We start from the raw sequence: 19,379 nt of genomic DNA, 5'->3' as shown, positions 1-19,379 counted from the left end.
CGAATCAATTCTTAGTTCTTTGAAAATTTTGGTATTTGTATCGATTGTAACACCTCCAGACTTTCTTTTTAAGGATGCCGGAAGTTGCTAGTTATTATTATGGTTTGGTTGTCCTAAATGCGCTCCGTCTTTGTTAAAAATCACTTTTGCTGGTGCAATAGCTGAAAATTTAACTGTTGACAAGCTGGGCTATAGTTAAAAATTGAATGATTGAAAGTAATGATTGTACTGATTCTGAATTAATTTTATTTTATGCCAAAGTGAAAAGATTTAGCGGACCTCCTGAAGTATGCGCACCAAGATGACGCACAACCTGAACTCAGTTTGTGTACCAGGTTAGGGTTCAGGTTATGCGACATCTTGGTGCGCAAACTTCAGGAGTACCGATTTAGCATTGTAGAACATTAGGTTGACAGTCTACATTTTATTCCATCCAAAGCCTAAATTAATACAAAATGACCATGGCCTTCTTCATAGGTACGAGACACAATAGTGAAATTGGAAAGAACCTTCTGTGTCATTGTCTTCGTGATTGTGACATGTAATTTTTTCTGCTTAAATTTGCATAAAAGTCGTCCGCTAAAATTTACACGTGACTGATAAATGTCTCCGTGTTTTAGGCAAGTTTCCAATATATAAGATAGGTAAACATCAATTCGTTTTTGAGTGCAGAATATTTACAAAAGTTTGGCTGGTATTTACATTCATAACTCTTGTCTGTTATCAGCTGATTCAGGTGTAAAATCAGACATTGTTTGCACGAATTAGACAAATATGTAACTGCAGAAAAAAAATGATCGATCGAAACTAAAAAAAAATTAAACTAAAAATATCACAACTTGTTACTAATATTGATGGCACATGACTTCATGACTAGTATAGATATTCATCGAGGTAATAAGTTCATACAGTTGCATCAATTTGGTATTTCTTTTCAAGGTTCGGTTATGATTCTCAACTATTTTGTAGCACGAAGTTTTTAAACCGTAGTAAGGATAAGATTTAAATTCCAAAATTAAAATTACTTAATTTTTATAACAGTTATTTTTGTGTAGTGCGCCACGTGTTCACTCCGAATAAAGCTTTGTAAAAGTAGATAATTATGGAGGGAGTTACTGTCTTTTGGAAAAATTCGATTCGATCCATAAAAATTCGATTCTATCCAATTGATCACACTCCGGGGTTTGATCCCAAGATATTTCCTCGCATCACTATAATGATTCCGATTCCAGTCTTCCCAAAACGATACCTAGCAGTCCCTGCGTATGCAGATCCTTATTCGAGAGGATTAAAACGCGTATAATTGCGTCGTGAAAACGGAGTGACAGTGTTTCAGGTTAATGGTTCACTGACTGAATATATACATATAGATTTGCTGGAGTATAGTAATAAAATGAACGTATCACATTTGCGTGTAGATTGGGATTGTTAAATGCTTAACGGACCATCGTCCGAATCGATAATTTTTTTACGGTCGCGTTATTTGCAACTAGATGCTGCACAGATGCGTTTGGGTTCACTAGAATATATATTTAGCCAAAGAGTTCAATTCAGATTGAAATCAAAATTATTTTTTAAGTTAAAATGAAAAGAAAATGCCTAGTCATGTTGACGCATTTTGGATAAAAGGAAGGTCTTCGTTGGTCCCCGAGGAATTCCACGATATTCTTAGACAGAATTTGAAATTTATATTTGCTATTAAAAGCGTCTTTGCATATTGAAAAGTGAAATACTATTTTGATGAATACATAAAGATTACCTTTTAATTTAGAAATAGAAAAAATTGTTTTAATTTCCTATACGTGTGTCAAATCAAATACGTTATTCCAACTAACGAAAAAGCTTTCAAAAACAACATATTCTTATACGAATTTACACTTTTGATCGAAGCACGACATTATGTAGTATCAGGCTTGGCATTTCGAAAAACGGACATATCATTTCTCTACTCTTTTTGGTAATGGACTTGAGTAAAACCGCATTCATAACTTTATTGTGAGCACAATTAGGCAAAACGCAAGGCCAACAAAATAAACAGTAGGATCTTTGAAAACTAGAAAATAAGTATGCCTGTAAAAAATAAACGTCAAAACTCAAATAAAAACAATTTCATGACTGGAATAAGATCTTTATGCAGCTGGCGTATGTCCACGTCTATATTTAAACATTTAAACATATATTGTTGGATTTTCAAATATCTATGCATACTCAATTTGCATGCAATCAACATTGAGTTTATAAATAAGTAAACTTTGTATGACCCGATATTGAACTGTATGTAAAATTAAGACTTTACGTCTACGACATAAGATAAAAATAATCCAAGAAAGTACAACTGGGGCGATCATACCTAATATATATATTATTTCGTAACTGCGCCTGATATAATATGTAATTTGCCTAATCTATTTCTTGCTTGTTAGAAAATGGTCTCTTTATCTTGTCAAATGCAATCGGCTTACTATACGCAGACAAGTGTATTTAAATTTTCGATGTTTCACGTGCTATTTGACGATGGTCACGTATTTCGGATGCCGAAATTACGCAACCCGTTTAAGCTAAGTACTAAGACAATACTTTGCTGTACTTTGATCTTTTTTATTCAATGATTATGCTCATTGTCGTCAACATTGCAAATTAATGAGCCTTCTGTACAATTTTCAATTCTAATCGATGTCGCTATCTCGAACCATCAGTATCAGTGAATTCGAAGAGGATTTTGATCACATTTGCTTCCAAGTAAAAATTCTTTTAGCTGTATACTCTACCGTAATAAAATAAGTATAATAAACTAGAAAGGCTGAGGTTAACTTTGTACGTCATATCGAATCGATTAACTTATCCAAATACCTAATTTAGGAATTTTAATGTGGGTTTCATTACCCTAGTGGTTAGTGAGATGGATTAACGATCACGGAGCGAGGAGGCCCTAGTGAGGAACATCTTCTTATGTAGGACGTAGGACATGAAGCATTTGATAGGCTAAGGAAAAACGAGAAGTTTCCGATGTTTTTTTTCTTATTAAGGCTGGATTCATAGTGAAAGTGTTAAATAGGTGGGTTAAACATGGGGTTACAGTTACTCTATTATTTGTCTGTGTTAACTGTAACCCTACTTTCCCTACTAGGTATAATATGATACGACTTTAATTTTAATAATCATATTTGAACGCCGATTATCAATCCGATTAATTTTTCGATAAACAGCATCCTATTTGTATTTTGTTGATCGGTATTCGATTGGCATCCTGCTTTATATATTGGGTATATCGATCTTAGAACATGATTATGTCATCATAAATCATCCCCCATCCGGAGATATGCCAATCAAAAACGGCAAACTTGATGTCAAATTATTGAGAGTGTCTGCTCTTGTTGTATAAACGCTCTTGTGATTGAGTTTTCAACAACGCCGATATATATAGAAACAATCATTTTGAGGCAGGTTCTTCAGACATCTAGTACCGGCTATTGTTGCTACAAACGGTTACGTAGTATCAACAAGTACGCTTGCAAATGAAACAAAACTTGAAATTACGATGTTCCAATAGGGCTAAACTATGACTAGAGTGTCAGATTTATGCACTTTGAAACAAATTGACATAGTTACTACGTCAGCTTTTCCATAATATATTATAACACACAGCTATGCAATAATTTAATATAGACTTCATAAGACCCTGATTTATATATTGGCGTATAATGAACTATAGGTTGAACTATAATTTCACAGAAATATTATTTATATTTCTTTATCACAGTATATGTAACAATTTATATTCGGATTTTCTACCTAAAACTTTAATTTTCAGTTAATATTGAAAACTGAAATTTCACTCTATAGTAGATCCAATAAAATAATTAAAACCAAAAGTAATTTCAAAAACGCTATACAATTGCTATAGATCAAGCATTTTAACTTAGTGGTTGAATATTCTTGTATTGTACATCTATATTTGATAAAATTTTAAGAAGTAATGCGAAGTAAAAATAAAATATCTGTCATTGTGACGTCAATGATTAATGCGACAAATACCACTTTCATGTGCAAATTCAGCCGCTGATGCTTTAAATTTTCCTACAATTTTAGTCACTTTTATTCTCTCGAAGCGGTTTGGCACAATGTAGAGAATTCAACCACAATTTCTGCGGTTTTTTCACAAAGTCTTCATTAAGTTGAATTTGAATAGAATATATAGAAAAAAATTCGCAAGCGATGGGAAGAGTCGTTCCGCTAACAGTAGCGGGAAATCCATTCTCTAGCTATAACAAAACCATTAAAAATTCACAGCACGTTTTCTATATCGGTGACGAAATCGTGCATCTGTTATTTTTGAAAAATAATCTTTATGACGTAATAAATAACTTTTATTCAAAGTTCAAGTCGTGATATTGTTATCGTCGCATTGTCAATTATAAAAAAAAGTACAATAATGAAATCATCATGCTTGATTCCGTTATGACTGTTTATCTCTGATTTAGGACTGTACACCAAACAAGGACAAGGTTCACTCAGAAGTGATAAAGTACTATTTATGTATGCCCGATTATGAGACAGCAATGAACCGCGACATGGAGGATCAGTTTACGTATGGCCATGCTTGGCAGAGATCAAGTTATTTTGCATGTTAAGGATATTTCAATACTTTCGTTAGAGGTTTTTTCGACAAAAAACGCTTATATAAGGACATCGATAGATAACCGCTTTGTGTTAGGAGTTGTGTTTGAAGGAAAAATTTACCACTAGAGATTATATTAGATTACGTATAAAAATCTGCGAGTATCAGTTAAATTCGCTTCATCTCACTAACAGTAGATTTTGGGTCAAAGAAAGGACATCACGAAAATCCGAGATATAATTGATTTTGGATTTATATTCTCAGAGCAAAACAAGATTAAAGTTAAATCTGACCCGGTCAAATCGGGTCATCTTGGGCCAAGTTCAGATGTTTTTGTGAAAACAATAAATTCCTGAAATAACTGTCGATGGTTTCCAAAAAATTAGAAAGATTTATCTGAATGGCAAAATATAAATTAAATTTTGTTTTAAATTCAGTGACAGTTACTAGTCCTAATATATACGTGTCGCGGGACATCCTACGTCACATCGCTTAATTTATACTATTATAACATCACAATAGTCAGTCTTATAGATCATTTTTAATGTACTTTTTGGTTTCATCGCGATACTAAATATGATACACTACTGTATTTAGGCACGATGGGCAGTTAGAAGGTTTTCTATAAAAAAAATTATATCTCACTTGTACATCAATGTTATAAATTCAAAGTAGTTCAGTTTACAAATTAAAAAATAGTAATGTGTATGATGTATATGTGTACTATCGATACCGCTGCGCTTAATGATCTGAGAGTTTCAAATTATTTTGCATATTCATATCTGCCCGGATGTATCTCATGAGTGCGTGTTTTTACAGCTTGTACTTGAAGCCACTCATGTAGTTAGCTTAAAATATAGTTTAATTTCGTGACTTAGTATGGAACTATGTCAAATGTACGATAAATGTTTTTTTTTACATACCGACTTGACTTAGGAAAACAACAACGAAACAGTTTGATTGACAGAGTTGCAAAACTCCCTGAACATCGTAAATGCATGAATACTTACGCAATCCTTGAAGGTAAAATACGAGAGACTTCTGAAAAAATTTTGAGAAAACGAGAAAGGCGGAAAAAGGGAAAGAAAGAACTTTAGAAAATAGCAATAAAAGAGATTCCTGCTGAATTAGGAAATTTATCAGCTGTCACAGCATTTTCATAGTGCAGTAGTTCCCTCAGAGCTATGACCATTTATCGATTCAGAAACTACACTGAAAAAAACTACATGAAAAATGTTCAAAAAAATATTTTAAAACCAGCGAAAAAATACTAAGGAGATGTCAAAAGTTAAAATGCTCAAAATTAAGTTCATAATTATTGATGGATTTTAAAATTTATTTTATCCCTTTGTCCTAGGTTTCAAATCGGTTGGTGCTCAAATAGGTTGTATCATCACCTGACTACCTAATCTTATTAAAATTATGTGTGTTATAAGAAGCAAATGGTGGTCCATCTAATTACAGTAAGTTCTTCAGTTGCGTTGTTGGGTTGCTTAATCATAGCACTTCGTTGAATATATTTCTTCATATTAATACCGAAATAACTTTAGGTTTACCTCTTTTTATTAAATTCGTATTAAGGTACCAAACATCGGTTTTTGAGGTTTCTGAATTTAAACTCTTGCAAAAGTTCAAGACTATTTCGAGAGCTATGTCAATTTGAGAGAATTTTTTGTTGGGCAAATGACGATTGGCGATGCCAAAAATCGTTTTTCTGCAATACCCCATAGATGGAGTGTTCTGTCGGATCATTACAGCGCTATCCGTCTTCTGCTCGCGCCTAGTAAAGAATAATTTCACACTAGGATGACATTATTTCTTTAAATTTTAAACTTTGTATTTGTTTCCGGCTTTTGCACATACACTTGCATCCGAGCGTAACGAGGCACGCGAGTTAACAGTGAATAGGTTCATCTTAAAGTCACGCCTTTCGTAAGAAATGGGTTCCAAGTTTTTCTTGGCGATTGAGGTCATAACGACAATGTAATGTGCATACAACCAAACTAATATAAATTCTATTTCGCAGTAGAATAAATACGTATGTCCGTGTATTTGCACTGAACTGCATCAAAGCTTCGACGTAACACAAATATCGTTTAATAACGGAAACTGTGATTGCGATACCACTTAACCATCATATTGGTTTTCCAACCCCAAGAAAAAATTAAAAGTACTTTCATAAACCGGAAACCGAAATACATCTACAATTGAAAATCATGATTCTGAAAATATAAAATAGGAAGAAACTCGAAAATAGTTATGGTTTAGTTTACTAGTCAATATTTATTCCATAATAATAATCTACATGTTTCTAATAATATGTTTCCGACGTAAAGCACATATGCTTGTTCATGCCGAATACGTGACTGTATGTTTGGGTTCATGTCGAGTTAGAATGATAAATTACTGCGGTAAGATAGAAAGCGTTAGATAAGCGTTTTTAGGTTGCTGTTGTAGAACTTATCACAATTGAAATTTGCTAAAATCATACAACATTATGACATCATAATGTATATCTATTAAGTTCTTTCACCTCGATGGCCTTTTTGCAATTTCACTTCAAGGGTGAATGCATGTGACCTCGCTTTGAGCAAATTTTAAGAAATACCGATGGAGTCTCGCGTGACAACATGGCTTTTTCAAAGAGATTGATCATAGGCATACCCGGTCGAGTCATTCATCTATGAAGCCCGGGTAAAGTCTCAACTTTCACTGTAACCTAACGTGCCAACTGAATGCGCGTTACTTTGTTTTATTACGCTTTGTTGATAAGGGAATTTTAATAATCGAAGCGTTATTTTTTATATGCGAAAATAATAAAGAAATTGCCACATAATCTGCCAAATGCCACATTCGTAAATAGGTACTGTTCAATTCAGACAATATAAGCCAATAATCAATACAATTTGTCTGCAATAAATAAATTATTTGTGTTTTGGATGTGTTCAATCACTTGCATACTTTTTGTTCTGGCTTGTGCAGTAGAGCACGGAGATAAGTTAGGCCACGCGGAACCGGCACGGGTCACGTGACACTAACCTGACCGCCGAGTGAACCTATAAGTCAGATGTTTGTGAAAAACGCCAATCTCTTTTAAGCCGCAAATATTTTTCTTCGTGTATATATAAAAGCTCGTACTAAAGCGATTGTATAAAATTGGAGCGCATGAGCGGATTATATCATTAGAGTGGTAGTTTCATTCTCGGAATTGAGTCCGCTTCGTTTTAAGTAGCCAGTTGAACATATTTGTGCTGATCCGTTACCAGACAAGTGTGGGGCAGAGTATGAGTGTGCAGATCAGATAAGATTCATTTGCGATCCAAGCTTGAGAAAGCTCATGCAGATTGTGCCAAAAAATAAATACATTGGCTGACACTAATTGATAACATATTTGCAGTGCATTTTTCTGTATAATTTAGTACAGTTGTGATTGTTTGAATGGAACCTTTTTGAAATAAGCTATTATTCAAAGACAGAAAATTGCCGACAATAAATAGAGCTTTAATTGTGAATTATAGGAATGTCATGGGACCAGTGAATCTTGTGAATTTCGTTGATGTATATGAAGGTAAAATCTGTTTCATGGCGTGAGTATTCGTAAAATAATCAAGTTTGTGAATGTTGCCAGACCGTTAGACGCAATGTTATTTTATCACGCAGATTTTACCGTAAAGAACCGTTCACTACCGCACTACATTAATTTCAAATTCTTCTAAATGTACTGTAACATTTGAAAAATTTTCTAAAATATTTTTCGCAATGTATTTCATCATTTGTGGCAAAAGTATGTGATTGACATTCTTGGCAACCGACGCGGTACTTTAATAGTAAATCGCTTTGTTGCAACAATGTTATCCGCGTTTAATTTGCGTTCAAACATGTATTCACATTTGTCCTATATTCATGACGTCACCAGACAAGCGTAAAATATAGTTGGTAGTGTTCCGGTTTCGCACGCACAGAATAAATGACCTCGTCGTTAGGTCGTGGGTATTCCTCAACTGACAAGCTGTTTTGTCAGGTATAGTACAAATGTAAACTAAATTTTCATAGTCCACGTTAGAATCAACTTCATTATGCCAACAAGCTGACAACTCTAGTTAATATGTTTTTATAGTCGTCTGGTTGAGAAAACGTTGCTTGCACTTAAATTTCTGTACAAAGGTGATATAAAATCGACTTGTCATACTTTCCAACTAGAAAATAAAAAAGCTTAATCTAGCTAGTGTAACTGGCTATATATTATAGTTCACAAATCTTTCTTTTGTATTTGTAAGCGAAAATTATATATTCCATAAGGTAGCAAATACAGCAGGGCTGAAATCCATACCCCACACTTTCTTGTGCTCGGCGTGCTTTTTTACTGGAGGAAAAAATCTCGAAATACTAAACGCCAATGGTTAGATAATCATACGCACCAGGTATTTATAGTCCCCTGTGTAATTCAGTAACGCTGTAATTTGTCAAGTTGAAATATCCACAGAATACGAAACGGGCGTTGACCCACGACGCCAGAAAATTTACGCTTGCATAGTTCAAAAAATAATGTTTCACCTGACTCATTTCTAAAATAGAAAATAAATGCCAAGCTACCAATACTATAACCAACCAATACTACAAATAACAACATTTATTGTAAGAAACCGGCACTATTTTTTGATATGGTGTCATATGAACTTGCGCTCGTGTTCATATTTTGAGTTTGAATCAGTTGAAAACAGTGAAATTCTTGTAAATATTACTTCTAATATGATCGCATAACTTTGTGCGAAGATACAATTTTTGATTGTATACGTGGATTAACACCACATTAAATTATAATATTTTTAGGTTCCTATTTTATAACAAAATTATGATTCTAAATGCTGATAATGTATAGAGTCAAATATGTGTTATTTTGAAAAACATAGACAAAGTGACAAATATCACATTCAAAGCAAATGATGATTTATTATTATTTTTCAGTATTGAATTACAGCAGAATGATTTGTATTAAAGTAGTCGACATCTCACGATCTTGTTAAACAGATTTAGCAAACAAATGCTCAGACAAAATAGAATGCCAACTGTTTCCGGAGTAACACAATTGAGTCTTTACAAACAGGAAGCCGTATTTTGTCATTTCGAAATGTATTGAGCCATTGAACGCCAAATGCGAATCAAAAGACTACAAAGTACATGATAGCTTTGAGATGATAACCATTCTCACAAGTACGTTATGTGGAGTCGTTCTTTTGTATTATTTATCAAAGTTGGCTTGGAGATTATTGATCTTATGGCGAGCGAGAGATCCCATTTCAAAATATTCAAGATTGCCTATTCCTCCGGGTGATTTTGGTCTGCCAGTTATTGGAGAAACTCTGCTTTGGGCCGTCCAGGTAAATAATGTATATATATATATATACATCTTATATCATTTAGTTTTTAGTTAATTTATTTCATATATTTTTTTTACGCAATTACTAGCTGGCTGCTTGTTGAAATGCACTATAAGTTTTTGCACAGTCTTCGAAAAATTGTAATTGGAGCTTTGATTTAGACTTTGGAGACTAGAACATTGAACCAACTCAAAATTTAAAAAAATTGAACCGACACAAAAACTAGGTTCCACGTTTTCAAGATTTTTGTTTATTTTATCCGATATTATAGAATGCAGTTAAGATAAGTCCAAAATTTAACGCAAAAATGAATTTCATAGCATTTGTTCTTTCGGATTGCACCCAGGGTATAAATTTTAATCTCGTATCTAGACAATTTTAATTGTACAAAAATGAAAATGAGACGACTCAACCCAAATTGTTATATCTTTTAGGGTAGCCGTTTCAATTCCACTAGGCGTGAGAAATATGGAAAAGCATTTTCAACAAATTTTATTGGGAAAACGATGGTAAAAGTAACTGGTCCCGAATATGTGAAGCAGGTAAGATAAATTGGTAAAATCAGACAGATTTATTCGAATCAAATCCGCCATTTTAATACACACATTTTATAAACTTTTCTGATCAGATATTGACAGCCGACTACGACACAGTTACCACAATTTGGCCGACAACTATACAACGCGTACTCGGCGAAAGCTCAATAGCGAACTCCGTGGGAATAATTCACAAGCAAAGACGAAAAACGTTTCTAAAAGCTTTCACACATGCTGCCCTCAACAGTTATATTCAACAAATGCACAAATTAGCAAAGAAAAGGGTAAGTATTTTATACTCTGAAATTAGTGTTACATTCAATTAGCAATAAATTATATGTATGAAATATATTCAGTTTGCAAACCCAGTTATGGGCCAGCATACTAATAGAAGTGAATGTTTTTGCCCTCATTCAGCAAGAAATATTTTATAATGGCGTAAATGAGATATATTGAACATCTCGGATAATATAATGACATAATTTATGCTCCGCTTTACTCGAGTATATATAAAAATATTGCAAATCATCATAATTTCCAAAATATTCGTTGCTACAATGATTGATGTGTAGGATAATTACCATAACTGCCCAGTATATATGCCTCACCACTCCCAGGAGTGTCGAAAATAAAATGCCCACGCATGTTCAATAATTTAAGCACTGGAGGTTGGGCCGCGGATAAATATTTCTTTAGATATATTATTCATACATGGCATCAGCTTGTGTTAGAGTTAGAAGAAAGCTAAGAGTATAGACAGAAATCTGTATTATTTCCATGTTCTTTTTTAGATGAAAATGTGGGCGGAAACACAAACAACGCCCCTTGTTTATCCAGAGACGAAAGAAATGACCTTTGATATCGCTTTCCAAGTCTTGCTTGGAATGAATTTCAAGAACGAAGATGAAAGATTGAAATTATTCAAAACCTTTGACACGATGATTACAAATTTATTTTCTCTTCCTTATGATTTTCCGGGTTCAGGATTTAGAAAGGTAATATTATTATCTATTAAACATTTTGTCTTATCATTCAAAACCTTTGACACGATGATTACAAATTTATTTTCTCTTCCTTATGATTTTCCGGGTTCAGGATTTAGAAAGGTAATATTATTATCCATTAAACATTTTGTCTGTTTTAGCAACTCCGAGTTAAAAAACCGGATCACTGTTTAATTTTCAGTAGATGCTGACATCTTTTACTTTCATTTCTCCTTATATCGATATGATATTCTAAGCAATTCCAGTTTTGATAATATTATTGTACCGGCGAAGGATTCTTTTCTGCGTTCTGCTATCATTCATTGAAAGTACATTGTATCATCCAATGGAAATAATTTTAAATGCTAATAACAGTAATTTTTTTTCAAAGGCATTGGAAGCTAGGAAAGTAATTCACAGTTTGCTCGACAGTCACTTGAAGGAAAAAAGAAAGAAGGTTCGAGAAATGATAGATGAAGGTCGAGCGGCGGCTGATTCTTCCGATGATGCAGTCAAGAACGCATTGCATTTCATATTAGAATACGAAATGACCCAACATTCGAGGTAACGTTGTATGTGTTGATAAATTTTCACATCTTTGCCGCTGACAAACAGAACTTTGTTTAGGTCGTGGATGGATACGTCTCGACTTCAGACTGTTTGATTTAACATAATTCAGATTCAATAAAACATGTTTTTGAATAGATCGAATGACTTCCTTCGCAATCCCTCTGGATTCAAAGATTATTGTACCGAGAGTTCTGTCCACTGGAAAGGCATATTTAATTTTGAAGATCAAATAACTTACTGTAAACCTTCCGAATTCTAAAACGAGAATATCGGTTGGAGACCGAAGACTTATCGATCGAAACTGCGGTTTCGATTCATGACACTATAGTGACACTGCGTGTCCCATACTAATTAATTAATAACTTGCTAATTATACGACATAATTCATCGAAAATCAATAGGCTTCTGGTCCGAGATATAATGAATGCACATGCAAAATTTGGAGCAGATTCAACCACCCATCCGTCAGATATCGCGTGCATGTAACAGACAAACAGACAAATACCTATCAACATACTTACCGATCAAAAGATCGATGAGTAATTACTGTAACCGGGGTTCTGTCTACTATCTCTCACGTGAAATCACATTAAACTAAGGCTGGCTATCGCGACTGCCGTGTGCATTTTAAAACCATAGAATGCCGGTAGGGTTACTGACTGGCAATCGTAACCGTGAGGCGTTCCCACGACTGTACCGTGTTTTATTTTGAATATATAAATAAAATACCTTACTGTGTAAACCTTACGAATTCGAATCTTACTGTAACCTGAATTCTTCCAACTATCTCTAACTAACCTCACTAGTGATAACTATTTGAACTAGGCTGTCTGGGCTGTAGTTTGAATGTCGGAATCATAGGGTAGGGTAACTTTTTATCACTGCTCAATTGACAGGCATTTCCACGACTTTTGTTGAGTAGATGCCGTAATGTCATCGAATTTGTTCATTTATTTCACATATTCGATTATTCATTCCTATTTCTCTGCAGAAAACTCAAGCGCGCAGATGAGGATATTGTAGAGCACGTGATTGAGGAAGAAGACGAAGACCGTATGCTTTCTGACATCGAACTGAAAGAAACAACAGTCGAAATGTTGTTCGCAGGCTACCAAACAACGTCTAGCGTATTGACATCTGCAGTCATAAATTTCATAAGATCCCCGCACGTATTCCATAAGATTGAAGACGAATTACGCGAATTTGGTCTCTTGTCCGACAATGTTGACGACTTGGTTGGACAAGTTGGTACAACAAACAATGAAACTCCTGTAACTGCACCTCCGGCGACAGAAAATATATCGGTAATAATTGATAATACTATACCGGTACCTCGTGTTGAATATTTGGAAGGTAACTCTGGATCAAGTGAAGATACTTTGAACAATAACTCTGGGTTAAATAATAATCCTCTTAAGTTTGACGGTAGTCAGGGTGACGACGACAGAAACGGTCCTGAACTTACGTTGGAACTTCTTTCCAAGATGTCTTATTTAGAGCAAGTTATGAAAGAGACGTTGAGAATAATGCCCCCGATTTTGGGAGGATACAGGATGGCTTTGAAAACATTTCAGCTTGGGGTAAGTTTGCATATAAATTAGCATGAAATACTTTTAATGGTGCTTAAAAATAAGAATGAGTTGAATCACGAGCTAAAAATTGTGAAGTCAATGTGATGTAGAATATTACGCAATATATACTAGGTAACAATCAGCTGGCTCGCGAAATGGAAGATACTCCAACTGCGTTTTCACATCCACCATTGAGTTTTATGTTTTTATTTTTAATTGAATACTAAATGATATGGGTTAAATTATGTTCTACTCGAGGCTACGTATCCTAATGAATTAAATACTTCCCGTATTGCCAGTTTCAAATAATGTGTCATTTAATAAGACCGATTACACTGCATCCGGAAGAGGCCGTGTCAAGAAAAAGATAGATTTTTGTTCTAGATCTAGAGCATCCAAAACCAAATCATGGTCGCCTTGAAATAGCATGAAATTGTTTCCGTTATAATCAACTGATTCAGCGAGTTGCGTACTAATGTGACCGCTTCCCACAATTTACAGAAATATCGAATTCCAAAAGGTTGGACAATAATTTATAACATCAGAGATACACATGAAGCGGAATGGAGCGAAGATATGGAATTTAATCCAGATCGGTTTTCACCGGAAAATTGGAAAGAGAGCAGAGAATCACGATTCAGGTATTGAGTCATAGGTTTCTGTACTGAGTATAGAAAGTTACCAATATTTTAACTAAATTGATCGATTCGACTATGACGATTTATCTCTATGGTCGAGATAAACTGGACTCATTTTTAAAAAAAATTGTATTTTTTGGCCACACACGATTGATCGTTTTAATAATCTAAAACGGCGTTCAATGTTAAAAAATGTGTTTGGAAAATGTAGAGTTACACATTTTGTTCATACACAATGTCACAATATCTATTTGAAACGTGAATAATTCCATATTCGGTTACGTGAATCGAATGGCATAAGAAATCAGAATTTGATAGACTTTGTGTGAGCGTACTTTCGGACGTCTGGTGAATAATTTCAGCCTTGGGTGGGCTGGGTTTCGCGCCTGAAGTGAGAGACGATGACGTACCCTGTTTCCCCGAAAATTATACTGGGTCTTATTTAAATTTCCTTTCGAAAAATAACACTAGGGCTTATTTTCGGGGAATGTCTTTTATTTTCATTTATCAAATACAAAACTACAGAGTACGAGTACGAAAATTACGAGATTTTCAAATGTACAAAATATGAAAACCGATATGAGAGACTTCTTGCTATCGACTGAATCAAAAATAAAATCGTTCTATTGACTAAGTCTTATTATAAGGGGAGGGCTTATAATACAATCATTTTTAAAATTCAGGCTAGGTCTTATTTTCAGGGTAGGTCTTATTTTGGGGGAAATACGATAATATATGAATGCAATTCCGCTTTTTGACTTCTGTTTTTCAAAACCTTATCGCAGACTTTCTGATATATTCAAATCGTTTCTCATCAATTTTCCACTCCATCATCATCTTGCAAAACAAAAAGTTCATTCAAAGTTTGACTTTTCCGATTATAATTAAAAATTTGGAAAATGCCGTCACGTTTTTCGTTAATCCTTTTGCAAGGTAAACTTGTTAATGGCTTTTAATAACATGTTTCGTGTGGCTTATCGAAAATACATAACCAAATAAGCTGCACTCAGAAATCGATTTTGACAAAAAACTTCCAACCACCATAGATATTTTGTACACATATGTAATATGTAAAATACGCTTAACCAATTTACTAATTGACGAAAATCCAATATTCATCTTTATTTTAAATCCAACGACATCAACATTCAAAAAAGGATGGTCTGCTTTTTACTCAAAGTCTATGCAAATTTAATTAGATCATTTTTGTCGAGTTATAATATTCACCCATAAATTTAGCTTACTTATAAGTAGATTATTTAGTAAACATTAGACAATGCCTTTTCTGAGAAAAATGACAAATCCCATCAGTTCAGGCTAGCTAGCTATAGGCTGTTTTATCGAAACATTCTGCAACATATCTTCACATTTGACATAATCAGAACAAATGAAATTTTTTTGAATATTTATCCATTTTTCGACTGTAAAATATATGCAGGTTTTCATTTGTGTGCGTGAGTTGATTAAACATTATCAAAACATACTTCGAATAAGATCTTCAAAATGAATCAACTGCCCCTCGCTGAAGCTTTCGTTATTTTTACTCCATTTTATTCATTCTACCACTACTAATCTAATTGGATTTGGGTTAAAATGATCATTTACAATTTAAAATTCGACATGGTAAATTTACAATCTATGCATATTGTTTTTTTAAATTTCAGTTCAATTATCACGCAGGTTTCGTAAAATGACACCACGAGACGACCAAATTCTTGAATCCAAAACTGGCGATATTTCAAAAGCCAATTTCAACTGAAATCATGTCTAAATTGAATCCTACGCATTGTGAAACAGGATTAAAACAGAAATCAGTATGGTATATATTTGCAAATGACAAATCTTTGTCATCGATTGTCAAAAAGAGTTTTACTTGTTGGCACATCATAGCCGAAAGTTTGAAACATAAACTTCAAAACCAAAAATGTACGTAATAGGATTATGTTTTGTTTAAAATATCATTTATATAAACTGATTGGTGAAACATCGTTTCCTTCTAATGACCTTAGTTTTGAATGACGTGATGTGATCTGAATGTTTATCATAAACAATATTTTATTCACAAACAAAAGTAACATTAACCCGTTTGTTACGTCGGGTGTCTTCATTATGCTTAAACTCCATAAACTTGTTGAAGAGCAAATTTTTAGAATTTGACAAATGTGTGTCAAGGTGCACATGAAAATCGTTTTGAATTGATTCTAAAAATAAATCGTTAAAAAGAGTAATGTCCAGAATTTGATCGCTCATCCATAAATTGTGGTTCTATCTTTTAACCTGAATTAAATTTATCTTGTTTTGAGTCGGTCATGCGGTAAAAGTGCGTTGAAAGTTCAAAAGATAAATATAAATACCATACATTATTATGATTTTGTGATATCATATATGATTGATTTACTGTATATTTCTACCTACGAACTTTTCAAATATGATAGGAAATATGAACGGGCCAATTTTTTCTCGATTTCCTAAATACATATCCACAAACCAACAATATAAATACGTTTTTATTTTTGTGTAAAAACAATTTTGATACTATGAAATAGGTTTATTCTGAGTAACGCTTTCCTTTTATATAATGAAGATACGATACCTTTTTTCTTTAAATTCCTATTTAAATCATTATACCTCGCCAGTGATTGCGACCACCATAATATAAATTAGTCTAGCAATTACTGCTGTAGCATCACAAGCTAGAAAATATTAATTTATAAATCTTTTTACTCTCACCCACTAGAAATTTGATATTTTATGACAAATTCGTCATAATCTGAAACTTAATGAAAGTAGCCTTTCCATGCCTAGAATCATCCATTTTAAGCGATCAGATGTTGTTTTCTTTTGTTGAAATGGTTTCAAAAAATGGCCTTTTTCGAAAGTTTTGATGGATAACAATTCCAACGAATCCGTTGAATATTATAATGTCACGTTAATGTACGTAATCGTCCGTCACCTCCAGATGAACTTTGAGGTCAAAAGTATAAATGATTAATTTGTTTGTTGAAAACGCATTGTTATTTGTCTGTCAATTTGCATGCATTATCGAAAAAAATTATTTTAATATCTCTTCATTTATCGGTGTAATCACGTCGGTGCCATAGATCAGAATGTTTTGGTTTCAAATGACATGTAGCGGGGAGATAAACCTATTAAGACATTTCAATCTATATGTAATCTATATATCAAAGTTGCTAGGATATAGCCTATTTTAAACTTGAAAAATCAACGTCGTTTCTAACAGAGCACATGTGGCTGTTTGCCAAAGGTTCAGAGATGAGGCTCAAAGAAAAAAACGGATAATTAAGACATGGTATTTCTAATAAATTGTCATAATTTCGAAGTTTCTTCCAATCATGACATACAATGAATCATGTCAGCCAAAACCCTAATTTATTGAATAAAAAAACAAATTTATTCTTCTTTTTTCAAAGGTGGATACCGTTTGGTGGAGGATCTCGAATCTGTGTCGGAAAAGAGTTTGCGCGTCTTCAGTTCAAAATATTTGTAATCGAACTCGTTCGAACTTTTCGAAAACTTGAGTTTGCTAAAGGAAAACCTCCTCCTATGTTTGCGATTCCGTTTTTGCATCCGACTGACGGACTTCCAGTGAAACTAACAAGAAGAAAATCTTCAACTACAAATGATATTAACTGCGACGCAGAAAGCAAAAAACTGAAATAATGTTTCATATAAATATAAGTCAACGAAAAGATTATGGTCTACTTTAGCAAAATGACAGCACTGGTATTATACCATTCATATTATTCTGGTCGATAACGCTTCGTCGATACCAGAGTTGGGACTGAGGTATAGACCAAGTCTAAAATATATAAATTCATATCGACTTGACATATTCATATCACATTTTTGAAGTACAACTGTTATGTATTTTTACGAAAATTGGAGATTAGCGCCAGTGCCAACAACGGCTAAAACTGACCGATTATGATTTCGCTATGATCTCATAATGTAGCTGCCGTAATTGTGACGTAATTATAATAGTCCAGAATACAATATACAATTGATAGAACCCAATATTTTTATACATTTTTCTTTCATTGAAGGTTAGGGGTGGTATGGTAATTACTATTTACAGAAAAACTAAACGTGTCCATTCGCGGCCCGCCCAAATGTGTATAAAAAAACGGCAAAGTATTATAAAAACGCTAACAATGTACGTACCTCAAATTAATATTTAAAAATAATTTATAAATAGGCGAACATGATGAATTTTTTTTATTCTAAACAACTGTTCTGATTTTCAAAGCACAATCCTCACAATGAAATATTTCGTTTATCGCGTAGAACTATATTTTTATTAATTTTATTATTTAAAAGAAGATGTTTTGTGTGTCAACCTTTGTAATATTTCAATTATAAAATAATATTGTTGAATAAATGTTTGTTGAACTTATATAGTCTGTTGATGATTGCGTCTAGTCTGATGTAAACCATCTATACATGCATGTTACAGACTTAAATAAAAGACTACACTTTAGCTAATCTTAAACTGAGGGGAATCGCGAACGCGTTTGGTTGAGGAGCGAAATGCCATCCACATCCCTGGGATCGTTACAACTTTGACTGGCCGTATATTCACAGTTTTTTTTGTCACCGCACATAGTAGGTATTGAATAAAGTTACAATGGGATGGTTATGGACAGTAATCCTAAAAGTATATGTTATTAGTGTTAATAGCGATTTACCAATTAGTAATATCAGTGTAAGTTCACGTGGCAGTGTCCGAAAAGATGCGATTTGGAATTTAATTGAACCGGTAACGTTACATTCTGTATTGCTTCTCTTTCTCCAACATGAAAATTGTTTAGGCTGAAATCGCCCGTGGACCTGATTGGAGGTCATCAATTAACCAAGAATCAGTTAAACAATTATTGTTGTAGTTATAATTGTACAACATTTTAGTGAATCTCGAACTTGCTAAAAATAGTTAACAAAAAGTGTTTAAAAGACACCGGAACATTTTCCTTGGCTTGCATTCTATTAACTCACTTGTGTATTATTTCAACAACAGCAAAATTCGTACTCTCGTTTATTGCAAATATTGGGAGGTTTGGGAGAGTGGCT

The 19,379-nt window shown here is 33.6% G+C and overlaps 1 protein-coding gene across 1 annotated transcript; it reads left to right on the top strand.

Annotated features, from left to right (window-relative positions):
* The first annotated feature begins 9,567 nt into the window (after positions 1 to 9,567).
* LOC120348397 (cytochrome P450 26B1-like) lies at positions 9,568 to 18,708 on the top strand. The gene is made up of 8 exons (XM_039418507.2): positions 9,568 to 9,996; positions 10,431 to 10,538; positions 10,625 to 10,816; positions 11,324 to 11,527; positions 11,907 to 12,079; positions 13,077 to 13,665; positions 14,158 to 14,297; positions 17,726 to 18,708. The coding sequence occupies exons 1-8, from the start codon at positions 9,811 to 9,813 to the stop codon at positions 17,973 to 17,975; spliced, it is 1,842 nt and encodes a 613-aa protein (XP_039274441.2). The 5' UTR covers positions 9,568 to 9,810; the 3' UTR covers positions 17,976 to 18,708.
* The last annotated feature ends 671 nt before the right edge of the window (positions 18,709 to 19,379 follow it).

Source organism: Styela clava, chromosome 1, assembly GCF_964204865.1.
Source record: "Styela clava chromosome 1, kaStyClav1.hap1.2, whole genome shotgun sequence".
Classification (NCBI taxonomy): domain Eukaryota; kingdom Metazoa; phylum Chordata; class Ascidiacea; order Stolidobranchia; family Styelidae; genus Styela; species Styela clava.
The sequence above is the reverse complement of the archived record's forward strand: the minus strand, read 5'-3'. Positions and strand labels throughout refer to the sequence as shown.